This window comes from Eschrichtius robustus, chromosome 16 (genome assembly GCF_028021215.1).
Source record: "Eschrichtius robustus isolate mEscRob2 chromosome 16, mEscRob2.pri, whole genome shotgun sequence".
NCBI lineage: Eukaryota > Metazoa > Chordata > Mammalia > Artiodactyla > Eschrichtiidae > Eschrichtius > Eschrichtius robustus.
This window is the reverse complement of record NC_090839.1, coordinates 27,209,814-27,231,653: the sequence shown is the minus strand read 5'-3', so window position 1 is coordinate 27,231,653 and position 21,840 is coordinate 27,209,814. Positions and strand designations below refer to the sequence as shown.

General features: G+C 49.8%; 1 protein-coding gene across 1 annotated transcript; it reads left to right on the top strand.

Moving 5' to 3' along the window:
- The first annotated feature begins 488 nt into the window (after positions 1-488).
- On the top strand, positions 489-19,735 carry CCM2L (CCM2 like scaffold protein). The gene is made up of 10 exons (XM_068566149.1): positions 489-518; positions 2,818-2,985; positions 6,740-6,823; positions 6,916-7,099; positions 7,965-8,428; positions 11,541-11,676; positions 13,356-13,419; positions 16,068-16,197; positions 16,762-16,900; positions 17,792-19,735. The coding sequence occupies exons 1-10, from the start codon at positions 489-491 to the stop codon at positions 18,106-18,108; spliced, it is 1,716 nt and encodes a 571-aa protein (XP_068422250.1). The 3' UTR covers positions 18,109-19,735.
- The last annotated feature ends 2,105 nt before the right edge of the window (positions 19,736-21,840 follow it).

The following is a 21,840-nucleotide window of genomic DNA, read 5'->3' as shown; positions in this document are numbered from 1 at the left end:
CTTCCATTTAGTTCTCACCACACCAGCCCAGAGAAGAAGGCAATGTTTACTCCTAATTTATAAAAGGCAGGCGGAAACTGAGGCTGTGAAAGGGGGAACTAACCTGTCTTGCCAAGGTCACACAGCAAGGTCGGTGGCAGAAGAGGGGGTGGAATTTGGGACTTTCCGACTCCAAATTCAGGGGACCATTTCCAGCCTTATTCAACTCCCAAGCCCCCTAAATAGCAAGCCTGCTGGCTGGAGGCCTTGGGGGCTTTCTCCCCAGGCCAGTTGCTCTGGCTGGGCTTCCACTGTTCAGCTGGAGGGTCCCAAGGCTGCGTTCTCCACCCACCCCACACCCCACCGCTCACTATCAGATGGGAGGGGCAGGAACTCTGGGCCTGGTGGAGCTTCCGATGAGGCAGGAAAAAGAACAAAGGAACTGCGTGGGGGGAGAAGGTGGAGGGGGGTGGCCAGGAGGGTGGCAGGAGTGGAGGGGACACTTCACCATGGAATATGAAGTCAAGAAAGGGAAAAAGGTAGGTGGGAGGTTGGAAGGGGTGCGGGGTAGAGAAATGTCCCCGGAGTTGGAGAAGTGGGAAGCCTGGGGGGAGGAGGGGGGTGATGGGCAGTGAGTGGCGTCAGGAGAGCCTTTCTTCTTATTGGGAAAGACCTTCCTCCCCACACTTGGGCAGCCAGACATTTGGGATCAAAATTCCCTAACCCGTCTCCCTGCTCTCAGTGGCTTCTGCCATCCCAGGAATGTGCAGATGGACAGGCACCTTCCAGGAAAATCCAGCCAGTCAGATTAGTTTGGGAGATACTGTCAACCTGCTTCCCTGGTGTTCCTGGGAGTTCCCTCCTGCAGCTTCTCAGACCGAGGGACAGATGGACAGCCACCCAACAAACCCATTCCCCTGCTCCCTGCCTCCCCCCAGGCAGAAGGACCTCAGCCAGGGCAATTCTGTGCTATGAGGCTGCCTATCCAGGCTAGAGACACCTATGGGTTCCCCCCCGCTGGGTTCCAACTGAGCCTGCCCCCTCCCTATCTTTATACAGGGACCAGTTCTGCTCCAAAGGCCTCAGCCTGGGGGTCATTCCCCCCAGCCCTAGACCTTTACCCCTCCCTGACTCTCCGATATTTTCTAGTCTAGTTCTCTGGGCATCTCACCTGTTTGTCTTTGTGGTCCAGGGAGCCTCTGGGATTCCAACTCCTACTCCCACCCCCACTGAGCCCTCTTCCCCCAGGAAACCTAGATCCAGCTGTTTGAAAAGACTCCCACATGAACTGTGAGGGCTCCGAAGGGAGACAAGACATAGGTGCTTGTTCTCTCTTGGTTCATTCCTTCTATAGATATTTATTTATTCAGCACCTATTATGTGCCAGGCACCGTGCCTGGTGCTGGTGATAATGCACTTGGTAAGCAAAGTCAGACAAGGTCCCTGCTCCCTCCCTGAAGCTCACATTCTAGTGAGGGAGACAACTATTACTTTTTTTCAAAAAACAATTAATGTAAAACTGCACAAAAGTCTCCATACGCAGTGCTGGGGGACAGAATATTAAGGGACCCAGCCCTAGACTGGTCAGTTTGAGCTGAGATCTGATGGGTGGAAGGAAAGAGGACAGGGAAGAGTGTTTTAGGCAGAGGAACAGCATGTGCAAAGCCCCATGGTAGGAAGGAATGTAGCAAGTAGGAAGAACTGAAAGATGGCCCTATAGCTGGAGGGCAGGAGTTAGGGGCAGTGTGGGGTGAGATGAGGCTGGAGAAGTGGGCAGGGGTGGGCCATTGAGGGCCACAGACAAAACATTTACCTCCCCACTCCACTCACACATATACACATACTCCCATATACAGGATAAAGTCCTGGCTCCATAGCCGGCATTCGAGCCCTCTAAGACTTGTTCATCTCGTCATTCAGCCACAGCTACAACACACCTTCTCCAGGCTCGTGCTCACCCTTGCAGCCCCCAGTGTTTTGCACATGCTGTGCCCTCTGCTTGGAAGGCCCGTTCCCACATCGCTTGTTGTCATTTCTCAGAGCTTCCACGTACTTCATCCAGGCTCCATGATACTGATTTTAAAACTTGAGCTGGGCCTGCAGCAGAATCACCTGGAGCGCTTGATAATACACAGATCATTGGGTCTCATCCCACGTTCTGATCCAATAGGTTTGGGATGGAGCGCAAGAATGTAGATTTCTCTTAAGTTCACAGGCGATGTTGCTGCTACTGCCGGTGGAGACCCAGGAACCACACACTGAGAACCACCGCTCTAGAGCAGTGCTCACACTTTCCTGGGAGTTTAAATTCTGTTGGGCTGGGCTGGGGCCCTGAAATTTGCTCCTTTAACCTTGATCCAGGCCATTTTTATGCAGGTGCCCACTGGATTAAACTTCAAGGTACTTGTTAACCATTTCTAATATTTAGGAAAGCACAGAAAATAGCTTAAATACCTATGCACCCACCACTCAGCCACATTGAATGTTAATATTTTTCTGTACTTGCCCCAGCCTGGGTGGGGGTTCCTTAAACCTCAGCCTGGGCCTGCACAGGGCTTCTACCCTCACCTGCGTGTTTAGAATGGAAGGTTTGGAGCCAGACTGCCCAAGGTGAACTAGTGGTTCTACCACTACTAGCTGGTGACCTTATTAGCTAGCTCCCTCTCTGAGGCTGTTTCTCCATCTATAAAACGGAATCATAGAGCTACCCCCTCTGCAGAGTTTTTGTAAGAATTAAATTAGGTAATGTAAGTAAAAGGCTGCACATGTAAGTGCTGAATAAGATCAAGTCAGTTGCTGTTATTACTGTTCTTCCCCCCACGCCCCTGCCTCTCCCAGGGCTTCGTGTCCCCCATCCGGAGGCTGGTGTTCCCGAAGGCTGGGCGCCGGGCAGCCTTTCGAAGCAGTGTGAGCCGCCGGCCCCTGCATTCGATGCCCCTTTATCCCCCCGACTACCTCATCGACCCCCAGATTCTGCTGTGTGACTATCTGGAGAAAGAGGTCAAGGTACGTGCGGGATGAGGAGGAGGGGTGGGAAGAATCTTGAGGTAAGGGGTTGCAGGGAAAGTTTTCTTCAGCCCTCTTAGGTTACCTGGCTGGATCTGAAAATTAAACTGAACAAAGATTAACAGGAGAAAAGCACACACATTTTATTAAGTTTTCACATGTACATGAGAGCCTTCAGAAGAGAATGGAAGACCCTGAGAAGTGACCAGAGCAGGAAGCTTTTATACTTTTTGACAAAGAAACAATAAATCTGTGAAGAATGGACAAGGCAGAGGGGTTTGGAGGGGGGTGGTAAATGGTGAAAGAGGAACAAGGTTTGTTTATACAGACTTCTCGGCCCTTAATTCCCTGTCCCTGGTGATAAGGATGTCTCCCTTCCTACTGGTACCTTGAAAGGAGGGTACCCTTCACCAGGGAGATTTATCGCCTGCTTTCACGGAAGATGGGTGAGGTGGGGGAAGTTAGAGTGACCTTCCTGCTTCTGCCGTTTTCTCAAACTCCTTCAGCTTAAGATATTCAATGTGCCAAGATGCCATATTTTAGGGAGGCATGTTCTGGATCCCATCAGGAAAGACCTTACCTCTCCCCCACACCAACCCCTGACCAGCCCTGTCTCACACAGGGGAGGCTCAGGGGAAAGAGGCCTGGGTTCAAGGCAGCCTTGCCCCTGAATTATGCTGGGGACCCTCAGCAAGTGACCTCCACCTGTTCAGCCTCAGTGTTGCCATCTCAACATGGGGCTCAAAGCCTACCCCAAGGGGAGAGCAGATGGGAAGGTGCCCTGTGCACCAAAAAGCCAGACTGTCCTGTGAGATTTTACTGCAGTGACGTTGCTGCTACTTGGACAGTGTCCAGCTTAAAGGAAGCCAGTTCTGCAGGCCACATGGACTTAGGCCAACTCAAGGGCTTTACTTCTATTTCATGAACACCATGAAGGAGCAGTGGAGAATCCTCACTACCCAATAAAGACTGATATGGGGGTAGAAGTGTCAGATTTAGCAAAAACAGGCACCCAGTTGAGTTTGAATTTTGGTGGGGAGAGCGATAAATTAGGAGTTTGGGATTAACAGATACACACTACTATATATAAAGTAGATAAACAACAAGGACCTATTGTATAACACAGGGAACTATATTCAATATCTTATAATAACCTATAATGGAAAAGAATCTGAAAAAGAATATGTATTTGAATCACTTTGCTATATACCTGAAACTAACACTGTAAATCAATTATATTTCAATAAAAACATTTTTTTAATTTGAATTTCAGATAGGTGATGAGTACTTTTTTAGTATTGATATTAGTTGTTTATGTGAAAACCAAGTTTAACTGGCATCTTGTATTTTACCTGGCAACCCTATATGAAGAGAAAAGCTAACAAACAAATCCACGTAAAAAATTGGGAACTGAAATTTCATAGAGAATAAAAAGAAAAGAAATGGTATGATTGGTAGAATCACCTAGAAGAATAAAACTAAAAATATTTTAAAAAGTTAATTCTTATATTAAATAACATTTAAGTGCGATAACATTACGCTATAACTAAGAATGAATGCAGAATTTACTATTACTATTAATTTAATTTGGGGCATCATTTTTCTGACAAAATTATATACTAATTGGATACAACATTCTTCCCTTTCCATTTGACTTCTGCAACAAGATCATAAAGAGGGCCAGTGACCTGCACAGTCAGTTGACACTGGTGCTTGGGGTGCACAGAGCCACTCAGGCCAAGCAGGAAATTCAAGCTATTCTAATGACTTTTGTTTCTGCCATAGCTAAATAACTATGTGGTCATAAAATAAGCTTATTTTAGCAAAAATAAGCTAGCAGTGAGAGTATGGACTCTGGTGTGTGGAGTCCAGTTCTGCCCTTTTTAGCTCTATAATATTGGGCAGTTTATTTGGCTTTGCTGTGCCTTAGTTTTCTCATCCTTAAGCGAGGATGAATGAGTGCATAAAACTCTCAGGACTATGCCTGGCTCCTACGATGGCTTTAATAACAGTTATTATCAGGCTATTATTATTATTATTTTTTTTAACGTCTGAAACATTTATATTAACATATTTCCATACATATTTCCATACAAATACAAATATAAGATTCTTAGAAATTTCATGTAATGCCTGAAACATTTATATTAACATATTTCCATACAAATAACCCAATGAAAGTTTAGTATTAGTTGTTTTGTTTGTTTTTTTATACTGCAGGTTCTTATTAAGCATCAATTTTATACACATCAGTGTATACATGTCAATCCCAATCGCCCAATTCAGCACACCACCATCCCCACCTCACCGCAGTTTTCCCCCCTTGGTGTCCATATGTCCATTCTCTACATCTGTGTCTCAACTTCTGCCCTGCAAACTGGCTCATCTGTACCATTTTTCTAGATTCCACATACATGCATTAATATACGATATTTGTTTTTCTCTTTCTGACTTACTTCACTCTGTATGACAGTCTCTAGATCCATCCACTTCTCAACAAATGACTCAATTTCGTTCCTTTTTATGGCTGAGTAATATTCCATTGTATATATGTACCACAACTTCTTTATCCATTCGTCTGTTGATGGGCATTTAGGTTGCTTCCATGACCTGGCTATTGTAAATAGTGCTGCAATGAACATTCGGGTGCATGTGTCTTTTTGAATTACGGTTTTCTCTGGGTATATGCCCAGTAGTGGGATTGCTGGGTCATATGGTAATTCTATTTTTAGTTTTTTAAGGAACCTCCATATTGTTCTCCATAGTGGCTGTATCAATTTACATTCCCACCAACAGTGCAAGAGGGTTCCCTTTTCTCCACACCCTCTCCAGCATTTGTTGTTTGTAGATTTTCTGATGATGCCCATTCTAACAGGAGTGAGGTGATACCTCATTGTAGTTTTGATTTGCATTTCTCTAATAATTAGTGATGTTGAGCATCTTTTCATGTGCTTTGTGGCCGTCTGTATGTCTTCTTTGGAGAAATGTCTATTTAGGTCTTCTGCCCATTTTTGGATTGGGGTGTTTGTTTCTTTGATATTGAGCTGAATGAGCTGTTTATATATTTTGGAGATTAATCCTTTGTCTGTTGATTCATTTGCAAATATTTTCTCCCATTCTGAGGGTTGTCTTTTCGTCTTGTTTATGGTTTCCTTTGCTGTGCAAAAGCTTTGAAGTTTCATTAGGTCCCACTTGTTTATTTTTGTTTTTATTTCCATTACTCTAGGAGGTGGATCAAAAAAGATCTTGCTGTGATTTATGTCAAAGAGTGTTCTTCCTATGTTTTCCTCTAAGAGTTTTATAGTGTTCAGTCTTATATTTAGGTCTCTAATCCATTTTGAGTTTATTTTTGTGTATGGTGTTAGGGAGTATTCTAATTTCATTCTTTTACATGTAGCTGTCCAGTTTTCCCAGCACCACTTATTGAAGAGACTGTCTTTTCTCCATTGTATATCTTTGCCTCCTTTGTCATAGATTAGTTGACCATAGGTGCGTGGGTTAATCTCTGGGCTTTCTATCTTGTTCCATTGATCTATGTTTCTGTTTTTGTGCCAGTACCATATTGTCTTGATTACTGTAGCTTTGTAGTATAGTCTGAAGTCAGGGAGTCTTATCAGGCTATTATTATTAATTCAGATATTTTTATCTCAGTCTACCCGCACCGTGTCAGTGAGGTCAGGGTCCTCCAAGGCTTCAGGGAGACCTCTCTCTGCTCTTTTCCCACCACCCCCGCCCCCGCCCCATTTCCATCCAGTTCCTGGGCCACCTCACCTGGGTCACCTCCTCACTGAACCCCTCCAGCCGGGACGAGCTCCTGCAGCTGCTGGACACGGCCAGGGTGAGGCTCCGGGAGAGGGGAGGGCAGGGTCTGGTCCTCTACCTCTCCCACCCGAGGCCCCCGGGACTCAGGAGATCCGACCCACCCCGCAGCAGCTGAAGGAGCTGCCGCTGAAGACCACGGCGGAGCAGGACAGCATCCTGAGCCTGTCGGCCCGCTGCCTGCTGCTCACCTGGCGCGACAACGAGGAGCTCATCTTGCGTATCCCCACGCACGAGATCGCCGCTGCCTCCTACCTGCAGGATGACGCGCTGCACCTGCTGGTGCTTAAGACCGGTACGGCAGGCGAGGCCTGGCAGGGGCGGGGCGGGGGAGGTGAAGGAGTAGAGAAAGGGCCCAACACCTAGTCTTGGGCATGGGCGTGACCTGGGGCAGGGGCGGGGCCTGAGGCTGGATAACGGGGTGATGGAAAGACCTGACCAAACTACCCTGAGACTAGGGGTAGGACATGGCTGTTTGCAAGAAGAGGGAGCCCAAGGTTGAGGCTTGAAGGGGGGGCGGCCTGACCCACCATCTTCGAAACGGTAGAGAAGCCAGAATCCTGAGGCCTGAAGTTAAAGGGCGTGATGAGGGGTAGCAAGGCTCCGAGGCTAGGAGGGAACCTAGCAGAGGCGGAGTCTCATCTAGGGGAGGGGCCATACACTGGGGAGGCGGAGCTCGCGGCTGGGGTATCTTGGTGGGAGATGCCAGACCCTGCCAGACTAGGGGCGGGGCCTGAGGCCAGGGGAGGGGTTGAAGGGAAGCCGGAAGCCAAGGAGGTGTTCCTGAAACCCGGGACAGGGTCCGAGTTAAGGGTAAAGAAGGAGGGGACAGCCTGACCACTACTCTCAGACCAGACGGCAGGGTCTGTGAGGCAAGGGGCGTCGGGATCGGGTGGGGCGGGTGGGAACTGCCACACCCAGGGGTGGAGCCTGAGGGTGGGGGCGGGACCCAAAAGTAAGGACCAGTAGTGGGGCGGGGTCCGGCCTCCTGACTTTGAAGCCAGGGGTGGGGCCTGAGGACAGGGGCGGGGCCAGACACGGCTGGACCCCTTCTTCCCCCAACCACCCCCGCAGCGGCGGGGTTAGGACACCCAGCTGGCCTCGGGAGAGGGCTCTCAGCCCGGATCTCCTGCTTCTGATGGCCACCCGGCCTTTCCTAGGTCTGGGCGTGGACCCGGTGCCAGCCGGAGTAGACGCCAGCCCCGGCGGCGCGGGGCGCGACCCGGGCCCGCCCGGGGCGGCGCCCGAGAAGCGGCGGGTGGGCGCCACGGAGCGGCGCCACACCATCTGCAGCCTTGACTGGCGGATGGCGTGGGGCGGGAGCGCGGGCGCCGAGGCCCGGGCGGGGGGCGGCGGCGGCGGCAGCCTGGAGCGCCAGCGCGCCGGGGCGCGGGCGTCGGGCAGCTGGGAGCGGCGGCAGACGTTCAGCGGCAGCTGGGAGCGGCGGCACGGCGGCGGCGGCGGCGGCGGCGCCGCGGGCAAGCCAGGCGGCAGCTGGGAGCGGAGGCAGGCGGGAGGCGGCGGCAGCTGGGAGCGGCGCCACCCGGGCCCCAACCCACTCGACCCGCAGGACCCCAGCCCCGACGCCTACTGCAACCTGGTCATCCTGGCTGTGGCCAACAGGGTGAGCCCGAGGGCATCCCGCGGCCCTGCGCCCTGCCTCCCCGGCGCGTCTTCACCGCCCCACCCCCCAGGTTCCTGGAGTCTACCCCAGCCCCTTTTCTTTTCCCTCCTTTGGCCCTACTGCCCAGAACTTCAGATAATACCTGTGTGCCCATGACGCCAAAAGGCTTTTACTCCAGCCCCAGGACACCTCCCCCTTGCTGTCCCAATGGGGTGAAAGCTCAAAATGGCCCAAACAGACTTGATCTAACCCCTCATCCAGCCCTGCTCCTTCTCCGAAGTCGTCAGTGTCCGCACTACCACAGTAACAATCATGAGGGCAGTAATCACCAGCACGAATTCAGTGCCGACCTGTGCCAGACAGGAAACCAGCATTAAGTCCTTTCATTCTCACAGTAACCCCTAGAGGCAAATATTACCACCATTCCCATTCTATAGAGAAGGAAACAGACCCAGAGGCTAAGCAACTTGTGCAAGGTCACACAGGAAGCAGGTGGTGATTTCAGCATTGGGACCCAGAAGTTCAGAGCCTGTACTCTTGGTAACAGTGGCCATCACCCAAGGCAGAAGACTTCCGGCCATTCTTGCCCATCCACCCACCCACCCCCATCTTCCACATTCACCCTTGCTTTTATTCATTTGACCATGTTCATTGAGCGCCAGCTTGTGCTAGGCATTGGGCTAGGTGCCATGGATACAGAGATGAACAAAGACATATTTAGTGCCCTCCCTTAGGGAGCTCACCATCTAGCAGACACCTACAAACCCTGAGCCTTGTAAGCTGTTTCTCTGGCCCAGGGCCCTGAACTCCTTCTATATATAAACCCCACATGGTGAACAAAACAGACACGGTGCCTCTCTAGAGAGAGAGGTGGATGGTAACCAGTAAACTCAGGCTCTGGTGCTGACTTGAAACATTTTCTCACTTGGTGTCCAGCTCTGCACATTCTCCTGGTTTTCCTACCTCCCTGGCTGCTCCTTCTCAAGAGCTGGTGCCTCCTCTTCTCACCAGTCTCTTGAGGTTGGACTGTCCCAGGCTTAGTCCTTGATCCTCTTTCTCCTTTATCTACACTCATTTCTAGGTGGCCTTCTCTAGTGAGAGGACTCCCCCAAATGTTACCTCCCACCAAATCTCCACGTCTGTGTCTCCACTCAGCCTCTCCATTCAAAGGTCTAACGACCAGAGCTGAGCGCCCAGTCTTCTCCCCAGGCCTGCTCCTCCCTTGTTCTCCCTGTCTTGATTAATGGCAGCTCTGTCCTTCCATTGCTCAGACCAAAACCCTGCAGCACTCCTTGGCTCCTCTCTCTCACACGACCCATATCCACTCTGTTGGCCCTATTTCTAAAGTATAACCAAAGTGCATCTACTTCTCCCCACACTCCATTGTCCCCCCACTCCCAGGTCCATGCTCCATCTTCCCCCACCTGGGTCATTCACTCACCCCTAACTGGTTTGGCCATTGCCCAGAATCTGTTCCCCAACACGGTCAGAACAGTCCTGTTAACACAAAAGTCACATCGTGTCACTGCTCAAAACATTTCAGTGGCTCCCCAGTTCACTCAGAGTAAAATCTAATGTCCTTAAAACTGTTTATAAGGCCGTCTACCTTATAATGGTGGCCTAGCCACCATCCTCATTTCCTCTCTAGCCTCATCTCAAGATATCTGTGCATTCTGGATGGTTCACTGTGGTATCCCCGGCCCCTAGGACAGTGCCTGGCACATGATAGGTGCTCAATAAATATACTGAATAGATGGATTAATGGGTACTATGTTACTATGCCTTGTGATGGGGACCAAGAAGAAAAGCAGGTTGCAATGTTAATGAGGGAGGAGATCCATTTTCCAGAGGGAAAGTGAGTTTGTGCCTTTTAAACTGAAATGTGTAAGAGAGAAGGAAGCAGCAGGGCAAAGAGTCAAGAAAGCAAATTTCAGGCAGAGGGAACAGTGTACCCTGTTTATCCCACTGGGCTCTGAGGGCTTTAGGCCTCATCTAATTCACCTCTGAGACTCCACAGCCTGGCCCAGTGCCTGCCACACAGTAGGACTAAATAATAATTTGTGGCATGAGTAAATAAATAAGGGTTGTTTTCTAGGAGTAACTGAGCCTCTGGCCTCCAATCTGAGGCATCATGGTCCCAAGGAGGGTACAGGAGTTAGAGTCAAAAAACCTGGGTGCCAATATTAACCAAAGCCACGAGCCTGCTGTGTGAGCCTGGGCAAGTCACTTAACCACTCTAAGCCTCCATGTCTTTCATTATAAAATAAGGATGCCCTCTTCCCTGTCCATTTGGTAGAGCTATTATAAGGGTCAATCCTGGTTTAATGATAATTTCACTCCCTCATCCCAAAATGCCTGTCCTGGGTTACATTTTAGTTTACTCCCTGGACTGGCTTTTTTAGAAGCACAATATAAGAAGTGGCTTCATGAAGTTGGTCTCTTCATTAGTTGTTGTCTTTCCATGTCTCTTGCTTAAAGATTTAAAGAGGTAAATCAAAGAGGCAAATTCCTCTTCAAATTTGCGATCTCAAAAAAGTTGCACCCAAGAACTTAAATGCCTTCCTTCTATCAGGGACTGAAGTTTATGTGTTCATCCTGCTTCCATTTTTGCCCTGGGTGCCAGGAAGCTCATATCTAAATATGGCATAGTAACTATGTTGAGCAGTAGTAACTCTGTTGAGCCTAACATTTTCATACACTTAATTCTTCCTTTCCTCTTACTAAGCATTAGGAGACCTGGGTTCCCTGGCTAATCACTTTAGGTCTCTGGGCTTCAGCTTCCTACGTGTAAATTAAACTAAATTAGGGCTTATTTTAGATAAGCTTCAGGAGGCCCCATAATCCTCCCAGAAATTTGGGGTGCATGTGTGCATTATTCAGGGCAGAAGAGTTACATCTGTCACTGAATTCTGTAAAGGCCAGTGAGTGGCAATTTCTATAGAGGCCACCCAGAGCGTGGCCATATAATTTTGATGAAAAATGTCCTCAAAGTCGATTTAAAGGCTCCCATAGTTGTGTGTGTGCCCCTGTGCGCCTCCTCACACTGCGTTTTTAGGAAGCAGGGGCATCCTGGTCCCTGGAGAAAGCCTGAGCTCTGTCCTCTCTGGGCCAGGATGCTGCAGAGGAGTCCTGCGCCCTCATCTGTCAGGTCTTCCAGATCATCTACGGGGACCAAAGCATCGAGTGCGTGGACCGGGCCGGCTACCACTACACGTCCACACCCGAACGGCCGTGGCTCTGCAGCCGCAGTGAGTACTCCAACTCCTGGCGGCCCCTCCTGTGAAACATCCTGGAAGGCCAGAGGAGGGGGGGATGTCCCAGGACTGGGGCCAATGAAAGCCCTCAGGGGTCCTGACCTCTACAGCAATTACAGCATACCCCCGATATGTCGCTAAAATAAAATGTCAAATTTCATAATGACCTCAAACGTAGTTTCAGAACGAGACCCTCAGAGCTGAACTCTCTCTCCCTTTTGTTTTTTTGGTGTCCCTGCTTTGCCAAAACCTAAGCACATGCATTGTCAGTTTACTGAGCCATCTAATCCCACTAGGACTCTAGGTCAAAACCAAGATTTCCAGACTGGTCCTTGAATTTCATCAAGGGCTGGAATGAGAATGAGACCAATAGAGGTATTCGTTGATCACCAACTATGTGCCAAGCACAGGGCCGATGTACCGAATCTTATTTAATCCTCATAACAACCTTGTCTGTCCTGTTTGCCACTGTATCCCCTGTGCCTAACACAGGACCAGGGACGGATGCTCAAGGTGTATTTTCTGAATGGATGAAAGAACGCCCTGAGGCCTTATGAATACAATTTTTACAGATGAGGACATTAAGGCTCAGAGTAGTCAATAAATATCTCAGGGTCACACAGCTGGTAAATGGCAGAGTCAGGATTCAAACCCAGGTGCATCTGATTCTAAAGCTTCCATCTGCAACAGCCTCACTCCCCATGCTGCCTTCAGGGCCATTAAGTGAACTTCCTCAGTCACAGCCCCCTGAGCGTGGTCCCTGTTTGCATAGCTCAGGCAACGGGGAGCCGGCTCTTTCCTTCTGGAGGCACTCGCATCTGTGGGAACTGTGGTTATTGAGAATTTGGGAAAGTTCATTGACTCTCCCAGGGATGATGGACAAATAAATGAGATAACTCAACAGATATTTCAACAAATTCATTCATTCAACAAATATTTCTTGAACACCTGTGTGTCAGTTCCTGCTAATCACCAGGATGTACTGGCGAGTAAAGCCAGATGCGGCCCTCCCTCTGAGGCATGCAGTGCTGAAGTAGGCAGACAGTAATTAAATAGTTACACAAATAAAATGTAACCACACACTGTGTTATGAGAATGTATAATGAGGAACCAGCGGGGCCTGGAAAGTCAGGGGAGTGTCCTGAGGAAGTGACGCTAAGTGAACCACGATGGGCAGGGGGAGGCCAGTAGCTGGATTCACTGAGATGACAGGGACAAGTACAGAGCAAGTTCTCTGTACCTGGTGTTCCTTTCTCCTCATGATTTTGAGCTCCTTCCCCTCAAAGTTCTTTTTTCTCTCTCTCAAACATATACAGTTTACAAAGCGCTACCTCACCTGTTCCCTGGCTTGCTCTCCCCAAGGCCCCCCTGAGGTAGGCAGGAAGGTGGTATTGTCCCAACCCTGGGGAAGTTGAGTGCCAGGAGAGGAGAGGTGCGTTGCCCAAGGTTGGCTGTGTGTTGCCGGTGGGGGCAGGAATCATGGTCAGAAACTTCCAGTGGCTGCCCATTTCACTCAGAGTGAAAGCTAACACCCGTACAGTTACTAACAAGGCCATTCGCGCTCCAGCCGGCCATCCTTACTCCAGGGTGGGGCTGAGCTTGGGGCCCCAGGGAGCCAGAGATGTTGGTCCCTGCTTTGCCGCCTCTGACCGCCCTCTGTCTGCTGCCCCCAGGTGAGAGCTGCCGCACGGATGGGACTTACGCCTATGACGCCGACTTCAGCTGCTGCAGCTCCTTGTGAGTACCGTCCTTCTCAGGGACCCCACTCTGGTCCCCTCTGTCCCTGCACAAACAGGGTTGCTCATCTAGGCATTCTTGAGCCCCTATGGGCAAGAGAGGGTGGGAGAAAGTGACTCCATCTTGATTTGTGCTGAGATGCTAGGCCCTGAGGGTGCGGGTAACCTGAACTTCCCAGGCTCTGGTGAGCTTATAGGATCTGAACCCCTGAGAGACAGACAGGGCAGCCAGAACTCAGAACTAGGTCCACATGGGCCTGCGGCTCTTTCCCAGTCATCCAGACACAGTGGCCTGCAGAGGCCAAAATCACAGCTAATGCCAAAAAATCATTTTGGCTCTATGGAATAGAGAATCCTAAAAAAGAGTAGCTTTAAAAAGGATAAAGCTTTTTCCCCCTGTCTCTTACATAAAATAGACAAGGAGTTTATGGCCTTATGGTCATTAAGGGCTCGGGCTTATATTTTCCTCCCTCTCTAACACTTGCTTCCATCCTCAAGGTCACCTCATGGGCCCAGATAGTGGCTGTAGCTCCAGCCATCACAGTAGCATACGAGGAATCTCTTTAAAGAAAGAGCTTTGCTAGAATTCCTACCTGATGGCTTCTGCTTACATCTCATTGGCCAGAACTTGGTCTCATGGCCATAACTAGCTATAAGCAAGTCTGGAAAATGTAGGTTTTAAAAAAAAAAAAATCTCATTTGGGAACATTGTCCAGGGTTCTAGTTAGGGTGACCAACCACCCCAGTTTGCCCAGGATTTAGGGGTTCCCCGAAACATGGAAGTTTCAGTACTGTAACCAGGAAAGTCCCAGGAAAACTGGGACAAGTTGGTCACCTTAGTTCTGTTACTAAGGCCTTTGGCTTGACAAGGGACAGTCTCTGCCAATGATATAGGCCTTACTTCCCCCGCCCCCCTTTTCAGCGGCAATATACTTGCTTAATACTGTGCACTCTTAGGCCAGTCCTTAAACAACCTGCTATCTGCTAGAGAGATGACAGTCATGACAATGATTAACTTTTGAACTTGCTGTCTGCCAAGTGCTATTCTATAATGCACTTCATTTTTAAAATCAACATAGCAACATTACAGTAGCTACTGTTTATTTACTGCCTAGTCCATGACTCTAAGTACTTTACAAATATTAACTCCTCTGTTTCTTACAATGACACCAATTTTTTTTAAAATTTTTTATTTATTTATTTATTTAATTTTTGGCTGTGTTGGGTCTTTGTTTCTGTGCGAGGGCTTTCTCTAGTTGCGGCGAGCGGGGGCCACTCTTCATCGCGGTGCACGGGCCTCTCACTATCGTGGCCTCTCTTGTTGCGGAGCACAGGCTCCAGGTGCGCAGGCTCAGTAGTTGTGGCTCACGGGCCTAGTTGCTCTGCGGCATGTGGGATCTTCCCAGACCAGGGCTCGAACCCGTGTCCCCTGCATTGGCAGGCAGATTCTCAACCACTGCGCCACCAGGGAAGCCCGACACCAATTTTTATCATCCCATTTTACCGATAGAGAAACTGAAGAATAGAGAAGTTAAGTAACTTGACCCAAGGTCAAGCAGCTAGTAAGTTGTAGGCCTGGGATTTGAACCCAGACAGGCTGGCTCCAGAATCCACACTAAGCTTACACTGCTTCTCTGGAGGTAATAATTGAAGATGGTTCTGGAACAATGTAGAGACCAGGAGGCAGGAGCCCAAGGTTGACTTTTATTTAAGCAATATTTATTGAGTACCTACCATGTGCCAGGCACTGTGCTCTGTGCTAGGGATACAGTGGGGAGCAAGACAAGGACGAGGCCTGTGCTTGGCACATAGTAGGTACTCAACAAACAGAGAAAACCAGGTCCCTGCTCTTGCATGGTTTACAAGGTAGCACAGGAGACAATGACATCATTATTTAGTAATAATAAGCATCAACGGTGATAAACACTCAAGAGAATCTCAGAGTGCTGAGAGAGAGGCTGTGGAAACCCACCTCATGTGGGGAGTCAGGAGGGCCTCTCCGAGGTGATGACACTTGAGCTGAGACCTGACAGATAAAAGGGGGAAGAGCACTCCAGGTACAGGGAACAGCAAGTGCAAGGATGCTGAAGCGGGATCCACTTGGCATGTTTGAGGAGCAGCCAGGAGGCCACTATGGCTGCAGCAGAGGGTGTGAAGGACAGAGTGGTTAGAGACGAGATCTGGTGGGGGCATCGGAAAGGCCTTCATGTCATGGGTAGACTTACAGACTTTGTGACCACATTTGACAGAGGGTCTAACACATTCTAGAGGGATCAGGGAAAACTTTCCTGAGGAGGTGACATTTAAGATCCAATGGTGAGGAAGAGTTAGCTGAGCAAAAGACAGGGAAAGAGAGGCATTCCAGGCAGAGGGAACAGCATGTGCAAAGGCCCAGAGGTGAGGAGGTACTTGGAGTATTAGAAGAAAAGACAGAAGGCAGGGTGACCTGAGCACAAACAGCAAGGGGGAGACGAGGCTTGAGAGGTGGTGCGTGGCCAGATCATATGGGGCCTCGAAGGCCAAAATGGGATATAGGATGAGGCCCCAGGCCCAGAGCACTGGTGGCTGCGCCCTCCCACCTTCAGCCTACCACGTGGAGAGGAGCTGGAGGGAGGCGAGTGAGGGCCCCTTCCGCCCCTGTCTCTGCAGCAATGGCTCCCAGGACACATTTGAAGCCTGTTACAGCGGCACATCCACACCCTCTTTCCATGGCTCCCACTGCAGCGGCAGCGACCACAGCAGCCTGGGCCTCGAGCAGTTGCAGGATTACATGGTCACGGTGAGCTGGGGCAGGCAGTGCGAACAGCATAAGCAAAGGCCTGGAGAACACATGGGGTATTTCAGGCATCATGAATAATCCTGGACATAACTGAAGCATAAGACCTCAGAGGTCAGGGCAGGGCATGAGGTTAGGAGAGCAAACGGAGTCAGCTGTGAAGGCCTTAAGTAATGTCAACTAGCATTGAGTGTTGACTTTATACCAGGCACTGTTCTGAGCACCTTTAATGCATCATTTCTTTTCATCCTTTCAACAACCCAAGAAGGAAATGCCTTCATTATCCTCACTCCTCACGTTGCAGATGAAGAAAGCGAGGGTTAAGGAGGTTGTCACCTACCCACGATCACAGAGCTGGTCAGTGAAGGGGCCAGGATTTGAAATCGGGCAGCTTGAGTCCACATCCCATTCTTAGATGCAGCCCAAGGGGTCTGGATGTCCCCCAGTAGGCCGGGTTTTCACAGGAGGGCTGGGCTGGATACACCCTTAGCGAGGGCTCTGGGTCTTTTAGGCAGGGGTTGGGTGGGGGTTGCTCTTGGGATTAATCTCGAATGGTGTCCCTGACAGTTGCGGAGTAAGCTGGGGCCCCCTGAGATCCAGCAGTTTGCGCTGCTGCTGCGGGACTACCGGCTGGGGCTGCCCATCCAGGACTATTGCGCAGGCCTGCTGAAGCTCTACGGAGACCGGCGCAAGTTCCTCCTGCTTGGTGAGCCCCCTGCCCAGGCTGGGAGTGTTTACTCTTTATCCCTCGGCCTCCCATAAAGCCGACATCGTGAGATCCATGAGGCACACAAAGAAACCAAAGTGCAGAGAGGGGAAGAGACTTGCCTGCTGTCAGAGCCGGGAGAGAGAGCACAGGTGTAACCATTTCACCTTCACAGCAAAGCTGGAAGAGGATATGATTCTTCCCATTTTGCTCCATGAGGAATCTGAGGCTCAGAGAGGCTAAGGAACTCTTCCAAGGTCACAGAGCTAGTAAGGAGGGCTAGTGATAACAGCAACAGGAACGATAATCTTACTAAGCTAACATGTATTGGGCAGTTACTGCGTGTAGTGCCAAGGATCATCTCATTGAACGCCCTCAGTTCTGGGAAGTTGAAACTATGATTTGCCCTCATTTTGCAGATGAGAAAACTGAGGCTTAGAGAAGCAAAGTACGTAAATAAGTCACAAAGCTAGTAAGTAGTGACAGAAGTAAAACAGAAGTCAAATGGGGGCACTCAGTGTGTGTTAAGTACCTTATTTAATCCTCACAGCCCTACCGAGAGAACAGGTGTAATTATCTCCGTTTTACAGGCGAGGAAAGTAAGGCTCAGAGTAATTATTGGCGGAGTGTTACACAACTAACAAATGGGAATGTAATAATAATAATGATAACAACAATAAGCTAACATGTAGTGAGCATTTACTGAGTGCGGAGCATTATGCCGTTATTCTCTGGCTCAGAGAGTCAAGGAATTGTGCAAGGTCACACAGCCAGCGAGCGGCAGGGTGGGGATTTGAACTCTGCTTCCCAGAGAAAGTGATTCCTCCTGTGATTCTTCTGTGGGAGGGGAAGGGTTGACCCCGAGGAATCACCCTGCCCCTCGGCCTGCAGGGATGCGGCCCTTCATTCCGGACCCGGACATCGGCTACTTCGAGGGCTTCCTGGAGGGCGTGGGCATCCGCGAGGGCGGCATCCTCACCGACAGCTTCGGCCGCATCAAGCGCAGCATGAGCTCCACGTCAGCGTCGGCCGTGCGCAGCTACGACGGCGCGGCCCAGCGGCCCGAGGCGCAGGCCTTCCACCGGCTGCTGGCCGACATCACGCACGACATCGAGGCGCTGGCCCCAGATGACGACGACGAAAGCACGGACGAGGAGGCCCGGGGCTCCCCGAGCGGGGCCGATGCGGCCGAGGACAACTACCTGTAGCCTGTGCCACCGCCCATGCGGAGGGCGGGGAAGGGGGTGGCCCCAAAACCCCTCCCCTGAGTCTCACTCGCCGTTGCCTGTGGGACCCCATCCCCAGACCTCCTACTCAAACCCCAAACCGGGGCTCCACCCTCCCGGGGTCTCTGTCCCTACTCCCGGGGCTCCGGTCCCTGCAGTACCGAGAATGTCCTGCAGGGGGCGGGATCCTAACCGGGACTTGGCAGCCCCTAGGCCGGCTGGGGTGGACTGCGAACTTCTTTGTCCCACTAGCCTCTGGACTCTCCCTCCTCCTCGAGACTCCGCAGCTTTCTGGAGGCCAAGGGAGGGATGAAGAGTGGGCTCCACCTGCTGGCCGGTTGAGAAAATAATTCTCAGAGCCCAAAGACCTCTGTTCCTCTTATTTTACAGTTTGAGAAACAGGTTCAAGAGAAGGGACTTGAGGGAGTCTCCTGATTCCCCTTAGATATTACCTCAAACTGACCATACTAAATGGTGTAGAGGGTCTTTTTAAAGCTCTAAAAGGCAGGGTCTCCCCTTCGCAGGTGGAATTAGATCGTTAGTGTGGAATAGAGGTTTCTTTCTACTGAGAGTCAACCCAGAGGTGGACGATTTGGGTCCCAGTCCTGGCCCTAAGGCTCTGAACAGGTTGCTTGTTCAGATCTTGCATTTGGAGCCAGACAGGCTAGGCCTCCTGTCTGGTAGCAGTTCTAGATTCTCTGCGTCTCCATTTCCTCTTCTGACCATGAAGTCGGCCCCACCCACCTCACAGGGGGGTCATAGGGATTACGGAAGGTCAGGACCTTAGTGCTGGGTCTAGCACATGATAAGCACTCAATAAATGCTGTTCCCTTCCACATCGAACACTTTCTGACTCAGTTTACCTGTCTTTACCTGTGTGCAACGGGACAGGAACTGAGGTGGAGGTGAGAAGACCCTCAGGGAGCTCACAGTTTGGGAGGAGGAAATAGGAATTGCCCCTCACAGCTCTATTACAGCCTGGCTCCGTGCTCGAGGCCCAAATGAAAAGTACCCAAGATTCCGCAGACAAGCCATCGCATCTGGGGTAGTCAAAGAAGTCTGAAGACAGGGTTGGAGGGGAAGAGAAGTCAGCATAAGGACAGGACTCAGCACAGCCTCAGTAAAGGCTCAGAGGCTGAAAGAAAGAAGCCCTGAGAAGAGGCAAGAGAATTGCATAGAAGAGCTAAAATTTATTTGTAGAACTTTACATGGCCTTCCATGGCCAGACACAGGGCACTTACCGTGAGGTAGGTACTATTATCACCATTGTTAAAATAATATCATTATTATTATTAGGGCTTCAGATCCAGAGAGTTCCATGAGTTATACTCAGTTCATGGCAAATGACCATCCCATCATAACTGATCCATGAAAGGCCCTTCTGATGTCTAACTTTGTTTTATATTCCCCGAACTCCATCCACACATCCCCACAATCCTTCCCCTCCCTACAATAGGCACCCCACCCCTATGTGTTGATATATATCCCCGGACATAAAATGTACAATGTCTTCTGTGTGTGTGTTTATATTACATAAATGGTATTGTATAAGGATCTCATTCTGTTGTTTCCTTTTTCACTCCATAATATGTTTTTAAGATCTACTCATGTTGGGACTTCCCTGGTGGTGCAGCAGTTAAGAATCTGCCTGCCAATGCAGGGGACACGGGTTTGAGCCTTGGTCCGGGAAGATCCCACAGGCCATGGAGCAACTAAGCCCGTGCGCCACAACTACTGAGCCTGCGCTCTAGAGCCCGCGAGCCACAGCTACTGAAGCCCGCATGCCTAAAGCCTGTGCTCCGCAACAAGAGAAGCCACCGCAATGAGAGGCCCGAGCACCACAACGAAGAGTAGCCCCCGCTCGCCGCAACTAGAGAAAGCCCTCGCACAGCAATGAAGACCCAACGCAGCCAAAAATAAATAAATTTATTAAAAAAAAAAAAAAGATCTACTCATGTTGCTGTGTAAAAACCTAAATTATTACATCCAACCACCACAAAATATTCCAAGCTGAGCATCCACTGTTTTATTTATTCATTCCCCCAGTGATGGACACTCAGGTTGCTTCCAGTTGCCTCTTACCATAAACCACACTGTGATGAACATCTTTGTGCATGACCCTTATGGAGCTGTGTGAAAATTTCTTTGAGCTCTATACCCAAGAGTAGAATTACTAGATCATAGAGCATCTCTGTTTTAATTTTCACTAAAATCTGCTAGGATGGCTCCACTAGTAGCGTGTGAGGGATGTTGTCTCCTCACATTTTCAACAACTTTTACATTATCTGACTTTGTAACTTTTGCCTAGTTTGGGTGTAAGATGGCATCTCGTTGTTTTAACTTGCGTTTCTCTGTCAATCCTGAGATTCAGAACCTCCTATACTTGTCAGGGATTTAGGCTTCCCCTTCAATGAATTGTCTGTCCATATCTTTTCTCCATTATCTCCTGGATTTCCTGTTTTTTCTTGTTGATTTGTAGGAGTAGCTTATAAATTTTAGATATTAATCTCTTGTTGGATATTGTTGTTACAAGTATCTTCTCCTAATGCATTGCCCATCTGTTATTTATGGCAGTGGTTCTCCAACTTCAGCATTTATATCAGAATCTCCTGATCCCCACCCTAGAGTTTCTGACTCAACAGAACAGAGATGGGACCTAAGAGCTTGCGTTTCTGGTTTTGTTTGTTTGTTTTTAGCACTTGTGTGTTTTTTTTTAAAATAAATTTATTTATTTATTTTTGGCTGCACTGGGTCCTCGTTGCTGAACACAGGCTTTCTCTAGTTGGGGCGAGGAGGGGCTACTCTTCGTTGTGGTGCGCGGGCTTCTCATTGGGGTGGCTTGTCTTTGTTGCAGAGCAGGGGCTCTAGGCGTGCGGGCTTCAGTAGTCGTGGCACACGGGCTCAGTAGTTGTGGCTCGCGGGCTCTAGAGTGCAGGCTCAGTAGTTGTGGCGCACAGGCTTATTTGCTCTGTGGCATGTGTGGGATCTTCCTGGACCAGGGCTCGAACCCATGTCCCCTGCATTGGCAGGCGGATTCTTAACCACTGCGCCACCAGGGAAGTCCCAGCACTTGTGTTTTTAACAAGTACTCTGGTGATGCTGATGGTTCAGGGACCACACACTTTGAGAACCGTTGGTCTGTGGTGCCTTCCTTTGAACAAATTTTCCATTGGACAAATCCTTAATTTTGATGTTTTCAAATTTATTTATCCTCATTTTATGGATGAAGGAACTGGAGCTCAAGGAGGTGAAATGAATGACCCAAGGTCACACAGTGAGCTGGGAATTGGACCCATATCTGGCTAACCCCAGAACCCAGGCTCCTACCTGCTCTGCTCTCCTCTCTACCAGTCTTTGGGATATAATGATTGCAGGCTGAGGCATTTGGACCCGAGGCCTTGGGGTGCCCTAGTAAGTTCCTGAGTGAGGCAGCCATGAGGGAGAAGTCTGTTGATGAGGGGCAGAGGCCAAAGAAATGGGGTCCCTCTCAAAGGGCTGAGGGCTTTGCAAGAGGCTCAAGCTTGGAAATTGCCCACAGTCCTAGCCTGAGCACGATGACAGGGCTGCTGAGAGGCACTGGGACAGCTCTTACCCCACAGCTCCAAGGATGGAGCAATTTCCCGCACACCCCGAGGAAGTCCCCACACCCCCCGGAACTACCTTCTTACCAAAGCCATGCAACCCCTTGGTTTCTGAGGTCCAAAGGGCCCTGGC